This window comes from Sinocyclocheilus rhinocerous, unplaced genomic scaffold (assembly GCF_001515625.1).
Source record: "Sinocyclocheilus rhinocerous isolate Xijiao unplaced genomic scaffold, SAMN03320098_v1.1 scaffold437, whole genome shotgun sequence".
NCBI classification, from domain to species: Eukaryota; Metazoa; Chordata; class Actinopteri; order Cypriniformes; family Cyprinidae; genus Sinocyclocheilus; species Sinocyclocheilus rhinocerous.
The window spans coordinates 415,248-428,013 of record NW_015633198.1 but is presented as its reverse complement, the minus strand read 5'-3'; the positions used below and the strand labels follow the sequence as shown (position 1 = coordinate 428,013).

The 12,766-nt window shown below is 36.9% G+C and overlaps 1 protein-coding gene across 1 annotated transcript in view; it reads right to left on the bottom strand.

Annotated features, from left to right (window-relative positions):
• Nucleotides 1–2,927: 2,927 nt before the first annotated feature.
• The window catches only part of LOC107743931 (splicing factor 3A subunit 3-like), a gene marked incomplete at its 3' end in the record, with an annotated part of 21,200 nt that continues 11,361 nt past the window's right edge, over nucleotides 2,928–12,766 (bottom strand). The window contains exons 11-12 of the mRNA XM_016557384.1: nucleotides 3,376–3,540; nucleotides 2,928–3,166 (exon numbers count right to left, since the gene is read on the bottom strand). Coding sequence (XP_016412870.1) covers nucleotides 2,928–3,166; nucleotides 3,376–3,540 — 404 coding nt within the window. The remainder of the gene's footprint in view (nucleotides 3,167–3,375; nucleotides 3,541–12,766) is intronic.

The following is a 12,766-nucleotide window of genomic DNA, read 5'->3' as shown; positions in this document are numbered from 1 at the left end:
CCGCCAGTAGGTGGCAGCAAGTCACTGTTAATAAGTGAGTCATTGCGACTGAACCGAATCATTTAAACGGTTGATTCATTCAGAAACGAAACACTGTCATGTTGCTCAGAGATGCAAATTGGTATTATATTTGTTGGCTAAATAGAGCAAAAACAGTCAATATTGTGTCTAAAACGTAAGTATCTTAACATTAAATTCTTGTTTATTGAACTTCTGTATGAAATCAATATCACATTTGTAATTATGCTGCTTTTTGGTGGAAAAAGCATCAGTCTTCGCGTGATACTGATTAACTATATGAAATGATATAAATATATGTATTTCTGCCCCCATATCTTGAATTTTGTGATCATTCTAAATGCATTTTAATAAACTGAATCATGCAGTGAACTGAATCATGTAGCTCTCATGAGTCATGGATGTTAGCAAGACAAATGAACTATAATTGCCTTTTGTCTTTTGGGTAATTAGCTGTAAATTCAAGGAATAGGTAGCTTAATGATTTGTTCATCACCACTCACCTCCACACCAAGACAAACACAGCTGGAAAGGGAGGGAGGGCTTCACTTCTGCGGCTCTCTGCCTGTCTGTGATGTGATGTGCCGATCAATGTGTGTTACACTGCTGTGTTGCGCGGAGGGGCGTCAGAACTCGGCAGTCTCAACATTTCCCGACATTATTAGTTTGACAGGGAAAGCTGTGTGCAAACAGAAAAGCACACACGCACATATAGCTATACATATATTCATTTATCAAAAAAAGAAAAAGAAAAAAAGAAAAAAGGGCACTTTCTCTCGAGGAAGAAAAAGGGCAGGCGCTCAAGCCCCCTTTTATGTCTGTGTGTGCATGTGCCTGCTGGATTTTGAACTGAACGCTGATAACACGCTGGAAGGTCTCCCTCTTTAACCCGGAGGACACGGCGTCCGTGATTTCCAACAAGAATTTCAAATTTGGACTCGTCTGACCATAGAACACTTTTCCACTTTGAAACAGTCCATTTTAAATGAGCCTTGGCCCACAGGACACAACGACGCTTCTGGACCATGTTCACACATGGCTTCCTTTTTGCATGATAGAGCTTTAGTTGGCATCTGCAGATGGCATGGCGGATTGTGTTTACCGACAGTGGTTTCTGGAAGTATTCCTGGGCCCATTTAGTAATGTCAATGACAGAATCGCTCCAGATTCGTCTGAGGGCGAAGACCACGGGCATCCAACAAAGGTCTTCGGCCTTGTCCCTAACGCACAGAAATTTCCAGTTTCTCTGAATCTTTTGATGATGTTATGCACTGTAGATGATGAGATTTGCAAAGTCTTTGTAATTTGACGTTGAGGAACATTGTTTTTAAAGTATTCGACAATCTTTTTACACACTCTTTCACAGATTGGAGAGCCTCTGCCCATCTTTACTTCTGAGAGACTCTGCTAATGGCGCTTTTCCACTGCGTGGTACGACTCGGCTCGGCACGGCTCAGTACAATTTGCATTTGGCAGGGTTTAGTTTGAGCTTGACCTCGCGTGCTCGATTCAGCACTATTTTCAAATTAACGTCATGTTCTGCAACATCACGGCCTCCGATGATGATGTCGTCGACAATGATAGCACAGGGGTCTCCTGAAAACAGCTGTTCCATTGAGCGCTGGAACAGTTCGCTTGCGGAGTTTATGCCAAAAGGAATACGAAGAAATCTATAGCGCCAAGATGGAGTGCTGGATGTAGTCATTATAGAGGACTTGCGGTCAAGACGTATCTGCCAGAAAGAGAGGTTTGCGTCCAGGACAGAAAATACAGTTGCCCCCTACATCTGGGATGCTACTTCCTTTACGCTGCGCATTGGGTTATGGGGTCAACTTTAAGGCAGTGTTGAGATCTTTAATTTATGTAGAGTCTGATTTCTTGTCTGTCCTTTTTATGTCAAAACCATGGACGAAACCTAGTCTGTTGGTTCCGAGACTGGTGTATGGTGTACTAGACTCATGAAGTATGTGATTGGAAGTTCTCCAAGTTCTTCAGTGAACAAATCTTTGTATTCTTTTTGAGGATTTGTTCAGTAATGCTCTCCATACTGTCCAGATGAACATGTGGGCTCATCGTGACAATCCCCATGTCTAAACATGCATGAAATCCTAACAGTGGTTGGACATCTTAATCCACCAAGAAAAATGGGAGTGAGTGACTTTGTCCTTTTAAACTACACAGCAGTGTAACTAAACCTTTTGTTTCAATTCTACCCCCACCATAAGCCACAAGGTTAGGCGTGCTTTCTTGCTTCACTGGTTGTACATTGTTGGCAATTCGCTTGAATGTTGTTTGCGACATTACGTTACACTTTGCCCCAGTGTCGACTTTCACCTTAATTGGAGTTTTGTTTATGTGCAAAGTGACAAATCCCTCTTCCTTCTCAGCCATGAAAGAGTTAACAGTGTCAACACACCTATCAAATTCAATGCCATCAACATAGAAAGTGTCATCATATACAGGGGGCTTGTCTATTTCAAGTTCATGTACCGTCTTTTTGTAGTTTGCTTTCTTTGGTCCAAACTGACAAAGCAATCTGCAACATCTTTTGAAATGATTCATTTTCTTGCAGTTGTGGCACAGCTGTCCAAAAGTCGGGCATTTTTCTTTCTTTGCCACATGATTGTTTCGACAGTTTTTGCAATTCGTTATGGTGGGTGAATCATTCTGTTCTGTTTTGGGCTTTTGTCTTGTGTACTGGTGGAAATTGGATGTACTGCATCCACGTAAGTGGGCGTCTGTGGCATCGCCAATGTTTTATTATTTTAACAGTGCTTAACAGTGCTTTCCTTAAGCTTTCACTGCTGATGCCGCATACTCTCCTGTCACAGATTAGCTCGTCTGTCAATTCTCCGAAATGGCATGCTTTTGCTTTAATCCTGAGATCACTGATAACTCAATAGTCTCACCTTGTTCCAGTTTCTGGAGTGAAACTTGTGTCTTTCCATGGTTTTGTTTTGTTGTGGGTTGCAAATTTGGCAGCGCCATTCTCACCCGGTGCGTAGACGAACAAACGCTCTCGTTCTATGGCCTCCGGCCCTGCGAGATTGAGGAGGATATAGGCCCTTGTTTTGGCAGGCTTATCGTGGTGTGCCGCCGCGATGAAAATGTCATACTCCTGCTCGAAGATTCGCCAGTTGTCGATTCCCTTCAAATTGAAAAAACAACAACAACAACAACAGCAACAAAAACAGATGTTATTTACTAAGGCCCAAGCCTTAATGATCACTATTGTTAATTATGTTTTGGAGGGACTGGAATCATCTCAATGTCTAATTTGAGTAAAAAAAAAAAAAAAACTTTTCTGATTCAATCCCTAAAGAACACTGTAAATAACTACAATAAATCTAAATGCACCTTTCCGTCCCAGCCGAGCGGCAGGTTTTTGGGGTTGTATATGATCTCATTATGTTCGTCTTCACTCTCACTCTCACTGGGCTGCTCTTCATCCTCCTCGTCACGCTCCTCTCTTGTGCTCGCCTGCTTCCTCTGGACGTTCTCATGGGTCAGCTGCCTTTGCTCCTGCAGCACACAACGAAACACACCAGCTTCAGCAACATCACTGCAGACAATTCACACCAACGGCACCAAACCAAAACCACTCGTTAGAGAAAACACTAAAATACATACTCATGGGGATTTACTTAAAAATAACAAAAAGTAAACTAGATCTGAGAACACAATGCATGAGATACAATTTCCCACAATTCAATGTGCTTGAATTTTCTGTTTCGAATGGAACAAATAAACATAATGTATTTATATATCAAATAGACAACAATAATCAGATGTTATCATGATAATTTACAATAATTATGTAATGCTTGTGAACAAGGCAGAATTTACTAAAATATACAATAATAATAATAATAATAATAATAATAAGTTTCCACGTGAAACAAACGGTTTCAAGGAATCATATCAGGGATATCACATTTTCTCTTGCTCATTGTGACAGAAGCATGGTACTATGATGGCATGTGTCTAATGGTAAGACTATATTTAATTGTGCATCATAAGCCTTGTTTTAACATCTGCTAAATGTCTCCATGTAAATTTAAATGTATCTTTTGAAGGTAAACAATGGTATTGTCAAAATAAGAAACACGGAGTTCCCTCCTCAAAAAGAGCATCAGTGTTTTGTGAGCTCAAAACGACCGAATCGTTAACAGTCGTAACAACTACATATTGCAGTAATAAAGATATACTCATAAATACAGGCTGAGAGAAAGGAAATGGTCAAGACAACTACATTATAAATAGTTTGGTGCAATAACCCTTGAGTAATATTATAAGCAGACTGACATCATAAACAAACATGTCTAAACTTACAAAACAGAAATAAATGGAAATATACTGGAAAATATAATGCAATATATTAATACATTCCCATATATAGGAAACTGGTGCTTATGTTTTTCAATATACTGCAATATATTAATGGACCATATATGGCTGTATATTGATACATATAAAAATACATATGTAGCAATGAAGAAAATTTAACTACATTTTTACATGTAATAGCTTTAATGAAACTCAATTAATTTCTCAAGAATTAAAGAGTTAATGCTTGATTTTACATAAAGCTGAACACATATTATCTCACTTTATTGTTTGCATAGATCCACATTTGGTATATAAAATATGTATGATGGTATATAAGAAAAATACATGAAAGATTTACTGAAACAAATATGATAAGTTTAAATTCATTGTTAAAGTCATGGCAACATGGTGGGTGAAAAATGGGATTTGGCATTTATAACGTAATCAATTGTGTGCTTTATGTACTATGAATACAAATACATGGACATGTATGACAATATATATTTTATTATATGATAATAATTGTACATACATGTTCCCAAATGTGAATATATATGGTACATGTATGTTCAAATATATCTGCACACACACAGTACCATATTTTATTACATGTACATGTATATTTCATGAATGATGATATTGAATATAAAATTGCATACATTACTATATATAAGTAAACATTGTCACATATTTTTCAATATATGAAAAGCAGCAAATTATTATGTATTACTCTATTGGAATATATTAACACAATATATTATTCAGTACATTTTCTATATACAACAAATAATTTAATATATTGTTTGTTAATATATGAGAAAATATTTTCTTTGCGTAAGGGTAAAATGTTCTGTTTAATGCAGTTTACAGTAGACTGTCACACCAACGATCTACTGTGAATAAAAGTGTCACTAATACAAATAACTTAGCACTATCTTTAACCACAGATTACGCAGTATCTTCAGCATATATCATCTCTGAATGTGTTTAAAGATGAAAAATGTTGAAGATACTGCATACAAACGGAGGAACTCGAAAGGATGGTCAGATGTTCAGCTGGCATCTGGGCTTTGTTGTTTCCACCAATAAAGTCTGATTTTGGCATCTGGAGCTCTGTGATTAAAATAATTTGTGCAAAGAAGAGAAGACTTTTCTCCACAACAGGATCAGTTCTCTGAAAGATGACTGCTCTCAGTCTCCTGGAAGCTATCAATGACAGTATTAACTGCTTCGCTGAATTAGCCAAGAGGTGAAATAGTGGCGACCAAAAGAAAGGCTTTGCCCTTTCCTTGATTCCTGTGAGCCACAAATGCCTCTCTGTAACAACCAGGACAGCCATCCAATGACAGCCATCCAATGGCCTCTTCAACCCTGACATCGCCCCATAACCTGCTCATGCAGAATCACAATCATCTAATAACTGGACATAGCTGGGTTATGGGCACGAGCCAAATAAGGGTTCACTTCAAGTGTTTCTCTTCACTGCAGTATCCAGCTGTATCATGAGTGCATCATGTGATCTTCTCTCCCATTGAGAGTTACTACATGACGGCTCTGTGCATTAGAGCATGAGTTGAACTTTACTCGCCTTTGTCACATCGCTCAAGATTTCTACTATAACTGTACATGCATCAGAGTTATTGTTTTTGCTTCAAATTGCACTCAGTTTGAATGTCCATTTCTTCACATTAATTCTTGGTTGCAGAATAATGATGACAATAAACATATATGCCCTCCTTCATATGTGAGGACTTCATGGAAAGTAAATTTAATTAACGATCTTAAAACTCTGAGAAACACTGTGAAGAATAATTTTTTTAATCAAACAGCCAAAATTTGACATGATTTTGTGATATACTGTATTTGTTTAATATGTGAGGTTTGCTGTTTTTAATTTCTCCTCCAGAAACACTTGAAGGAGACACAGAGTGAAATCCAGCAGAGAATCCAGCAGAGACAGAAAGATCTTGAGCAGCTGAGAGAGGCTGTGGAGTCTCATAAGGTGAGTTTGGAGAAGAAGAGAAGTTTGAGACTCAGTTTGACTCTCCTCTTTCAGTTTCACTGAAGCCGCTGTGAGGAAGCAGTAAGAGCTGATTGTGATGTGTGTCTAACAGCGCTCTGCACAGACAGCAGTGGAGGACAGTGAGAGGATCTTTACTGAGCTCATCCGCTCCATTGAGAGAAGCCGCTCTGAGGTGACACAGCGGATCAGAGATCAGGAAAAGACTGCAGTGAGTCGAGCTGAAGGACAAATGGAGCGACTGGAGCAGGAGATTGAAGATCTGAAGAAGAGAAACTCTGAGCTGGAGCAGCTTTCACACACAGACGATCACATACATTTCCTGCAGGTAACAGAGATCTAATAAAACCCACAGTGGACTTTAACAAGATCTGCTGTTAAAGGTACTTATTGAGTCTCTAATTATCATTGATTATTTGAGCCACACAATTTGATTGAGAGTACAAGTGATTCTACTGACAGAAATGTTGTCTGTTGTGGTCTTTACCGTAAAAAAAAAAAAAAAAAGGTTTCACTCAGGACTGCAGTAATGAGTTGACAATGAAATATGCTAATAATAGAGACTATTATCCATTATAATATAACTTTTTTTTTTTGGCCAAATTATTAATCATTAATATCATGGTCCTAATTATGTTTAAATGTATCCTCTTTAATGACACATCATGACAGAGTAAATATTTATTTTATAATATTTCATCATTTATTTTGTTTTAAATGGGTAGCTAAACATGTTTCATTAGTGAACAATTACTTGATAATCACCAGTTTTTTTATTATTATTATTATTATTATTATTATTTTATTGTTTGCTTGAACTTCAAAAGAGACTATGGAAACTATTATTAAATATGTGTGTATATGTATGTAGTATACAGTATCTTTGCATTTACAGTTAAGTTCTTCTTATTTATGATTTGTTTCTGGTTTATTATTTGTGTTGCTGCAGAGTCTTCAGTCTCTCTCAGCTCCTCCTGAATCTACAGATAACATCTCTGTCAGTTTCCTCATTTCTTTTGATGGTGTGAGAGAATCTGTCTGTCAGCTGAGACACAAACTGGAGGATTTCTGCAAAGAGGAGGTGAAAAAGATATCTGGTAAAATATTAGAGATTCATCTGCTCTCTGTAATGAGACAAACATCATCTAATATCATAAAGAAAATGTTAGAAATGTCTAAGGAATAGATACAGGTATCATTTTCTCTCTGAGTGTTTATATCTGATATTTTCACAGTCACTCACAGTAACATTGTTCCCAGGACCAGAGAGCACTTCCTACAATGTAAGCCACTAACAAACACAATGACACACATGAACATACTTCATCTAGTAAGTTTATTTCTTATAAGTCGAAAAACATAGCGGAAAACATGATCAGTGTTCACATTCATTATTAATAATGTGCATTGCAGGCAAAGTTATTAAAAATAATCTACTTCAGATGACTGAATTATCTTAACTTGTAATCAGATTCCTTTATATTAATATAACTAATTTGATAAGGTTACTTTTTTTAAATCACTGCAAAACAACATATGAATACAAATTTGACAGTCAATAACTTTAAACATTAATATAATACTTTAATACTTTATCTCATGTATTAATAATGCTGACTGATCAACATAGCAACATTACAGACGAATCCAGTACATTTATGTGAAGGCAACTTCATGTTGATGTGTATCTGTTTTGTACATATAAACTCAGCACAAAAAAAAAGAAACATCCTCACACTTTCAGCTGCTTAATATCTGTTTGAACATAAAAAGTTCAACAACTTCAATAAACAGAGAGTAACATTGTTCCCAGGACCAGAGAGCACTTCCTACAATGTAAGCCACTAACAAACACAATGACACACATGAACATACTTCATCTAGTAAGTTTATTTCTTATCATTCGAAAAACATAGCGGAAAACATGATCAGTGTTCACATTCATTATTAATAATGTGCATTGCAGGCAAAGTTATTAAAAATAATCTACTTCAGATGACTGAATTATCTTAACTTGTAATGAGATTCCTTTATATTAATATAACTAATTTGATAAGGTTACTTTTTTTAAATCACTGCAAAACAACATATGAATACAAATTTGACAGTCAATAACTTTAAACATTAATATAATACTTTAATACTTTATCTCATGTATTAATAATGCTGACTGATCAACATAGCAACCTTACAGACGAATCCAGTACATTTATGTGAAGGCAACTTCATGTTGATGTGTATCTGTTTTGTACATATAAACTCAGCAGAAAAAAAAAGAAACATCCTCACACTTTCAGCTGTTTAATATCTGTTTGAACATAAAAAGTTCAACAGCTTCAATAAACAGAGATGAAATAATGAGTCCATGAACAAAGGGGGTGTATAAGTCAAACACAGTGAGTGTCTTGTATGTCCACCAGATGCTACACCAGTACTACAGAGCATCTCGTCCTCATGGACTGCACCACCCATACAGAAATGTAATATATGACATATATTGCCCTACATCAAGAGTGATATTGCTATATATGTTACCTATAAGGCCACATATACACTGCCTGGCCAAAAAAAAAAAGTGAAATTTTTACAAATGTACATTCTCTGGGAAGATGAAGATAAAGGTTTCTAACATATATAAAATTCCCATGGTAAAAGTTGTGTATGTTATATATATTTTTTATTATATGTAGCAACCATATGTCAATAATATATATTTTATTTATATATACAACTTTATTAAAACAACATATATACAAAGATTTATATACGTTTTTGTAATAAACATTTTAAATACATTTACATTTATTCATTTTGCAGACGCTTTTACCCAAAGCGATTTACAATTGAGGAATACATCAAGCAATTCTTCTTAAAGAGGCAAACAGACACAGAAAGTGCTCGTAATACCAAGTTCCAGGCATTGTTCAAATAAGTACAAGCTAGAAAGGGAAGGCATAAAGAAAGAGAAGACACATTTCTATACTGTGAGCTACTCAAAGCTGCTAGTTGGTTCAGGCTTGGGGCCAGGATCTGATTTACGACATCCTGTGTCTTGGGCCTCTGTGGAATTTGTCTCCTCATGTTTCAACCATGTTTTGACCAAATCTTAGATTGTCTGATTCGGTCTGATACCCTACACAAGCAATAATTTTGATCAAACTATTAAATATATATGTATATGTTGTTGTAATTTCGGACACATCTGAAATAGGTCATACAATTCAAACATATATTACCTAAAGTAAATATGCTAGAAAGCTACACACTTACAAGGACACAATTAATACATGTGCAGAGTAAGAACATAAGGTAGCCGAAGTGTCTAAAACATACGTACACAGTTCAGCTGATGAAGTACCCTCTTTAAAGCCCGAGACACATTGCACGATTTTAGCAATCCTATAAGATCACTGCATGTCACACATGGATCTAATAAACGTGGCTACGACATGATGATGACACCTATTGACTCGTAGGCTACGACACACGTTCATATAAGAATAAAACATCATCAGCATGTGCTAGTGGTAAACAAAAAGAGCATGCTAAATCACACTTTAGCAGTTTTTTTTTTTAATGTGGGCTGAAAAAAAGTGGAAGTGGCAAAAGAGGAAGGGATAAGAGCTTGAGGTAAGCATTTTTGTGGTTTAGCACCATGTCGCATTTTTATTGGTTGGTTTATTGGTTTTATTGGTAAACATGGATCGTAGCAGCAAACACACAGATACAGATACAGATGATCATGCTGTATCGTAGGCTATCTTTGGTCGCAAGACCGTGACAACGGCCGTCTTTGAACCTCTCTCACTGTACGACACAGGACCACCGATTAGGAGCCACGATCACAGAAATCGCCACGATTGTTTCACGATACCAATCTTTCATCTGGGACAGCTGAAAATCGTGCCGTGTGTTTAGGGCTTAAAGGAGTGGTTCACTTCCAGAAAAATTTCCCTATAATTTACTCACCCCAATGTCATGCAAGATGTTCATGTCTTTTTTCAGTCAAAAAGAAATTAAGGTTTTTGAGGAAAACATTCCAGGATTTTTCTCCATATAGTGGACTTCAGTGATGCCCAACGGGTTGAATGTCCAAAATGCAGTTTCAAGGCAGCTTCAAAGGGCTCTACGTGATCCCAGCCGAGGAATAAGGGCCTTATCTAGTGAAAGATAGGTCATTTTCTAAAATAAAATTAAAATGTAAATACTTTAACCAAAATTAACCATGGTTTTATTGTAGTAAAAGTGTAGTAAACATGGTTCTTTGGCGTATTGATTACCATTTGTATAGTATTGTATGGTTTGCTACACTAAGGTGGTTTTACACTATTTTTTTGGTTTTATTTGTAGTAAAACTATGGTTAATTTTCGTAAGGGATACTAACATAAAAAAAAAACCTCTCTTCATGAATTATAAATATGTTGGCTACCATAGCTATAAATAAATACTTTAAATGACATGAAATTGTGGTCAAAAGTCTATCATAAATGTGAAAATGTTGTGGTAGTGGAATGGGATTGGGAGGGTGTTATCTGCTATTATCAGTGTTGGGCAGTAACGCGTTACTTAGTAACGCTTTACTGTAATTTGATTACGGAGTAATTTAATGCGTTATAATTTTCAAAATAGTAATTAGAGTATAGTTACAAGCCGTGGTCTCTATACGTTACTGCCGCGTTACATTGCTGACAGAATGCAGTGTTTTATAATCTAGAGATTACTGTGGAGTCAAGTGCCAGTGGATTAGAGACCTGCTCCCGCGAGACCCGACGCAACAGGGTGTGGCGCGGGACAAGACTTGATAGGCGAGTGCTGCTGCTGGCGGGTACAGTGTTGCCAATTTAGCAATTTTGTTGCTAGATTTAGCAACTTTTCAAACTACCCTAACAACTTTTTTTTCCAAAAGCACCTAGCAACAAATTTAGCTATTTTTAAAAAGTTTTGGGCAACTTTTGCAAAGTGACTCAAATGATAAAAAAGGCACTTATTTTCATTGGTCAATAATAAATGCACATTTATGATACAGCATGTTATTAGCTTGTATATATAATTGTTGTTCAGTTAGGTACACTGTAAGAAAAAAATATGTGGAAAAACTTTTAGCAACAAACGGATCTGCCTTTAGCAACTTCCCCTGAAAATGAGTTGGCAACTCTGGGCGGGTAGACACTCGTGTGTGTGCGGGATGCGGGAGAATAAAATTGACTGCAGAATAATTTTTGGTACTTTAGCAAATCTGAAATGCCAAATCACAGTTTTTAGATTTCCAGTTTTAGATTATAAAACTCTAGAGATGAGCAGATGAGAGATTAAACTGGGATGTTTTCCTCAAGAAAATCTAAGTTCTATCCTGACAACTTGGAAGATTTTAGCATGGTAATGGATATGGCAATGTTAATGTGTTTGGTCTTGGGACCAAATTGCGATGAACTGAGATTCTTTTAGAGATTATAAATGCAGCGCTCTTTGCTGGCATTCTGCCATGCCAAACCATGCACGCAGCAGCCACTTGGTTTAGTTAAAAATAACAGTGTTCTGTGAATGTTGATGCTTTAATAACTAATCTTTATCGGGAGCGTGCATGCTGGGATTTCATAAATTTCATGGAGAAAAAAAAGTAACAATGTAACTAATTACTAATTACTTTTGAAATAAAGTAATCAGAACAGTAACGTGATTACTTTTAAAAGGAGTAATCAGTAATCAGATTACATTTTCAGAGTAACTTGCCCAACACTGGCTGTTATGTCCACACCAATGTCTAAATCAAACCTACGCCCCTGGTTTTTGGCGTATCAAGTTGAACGCTCAACATCATGGCACAGATCTGATAGATCATACCAGTATTTAAAAAAATAAATACATTATTTTATTACTTTCCGAATGCCCGTGTTTTTTGTTTTTTTTCATCAGATTCCCATCAGTTCACTCTGGATCCAAACACTGCACATAAACTCCTCCGTCTGTCTGAAGGGAACAGAGTGGTGACTTACACTGACACACCTCAGCCGTATCCTGATCATCCAGACAGATTTGATAGTTATCTTCAGGTGTTGTGTAGAGAGAGTGTGAGTGGACGCTGTTACTGGGAGCTTGAGTGGAGTGGGAGTAATGTGCGTATATCAGTGTCATATAAGAGCATCAGCAGGAAGGGATCTGGTTATGAGTGTGTGTTTGGATATAATGATCAGTCCTGGAGTTTGTGCTGCTCTCTCTCTAGTTTCTCATTCTGGCACAATAACAAACAGACTAAACTCCCTGTTCCCTCCAGCTGCAGGAGAATAGGAGTGTATGTGGATCACAGTGCAGGAACTCTGTCCTTCTACAGCGTCTCTGACACAATGAACCTCATCCACACAGTCCAGACCACATTCACTCAGCCGCTCTATCCTGGGTTT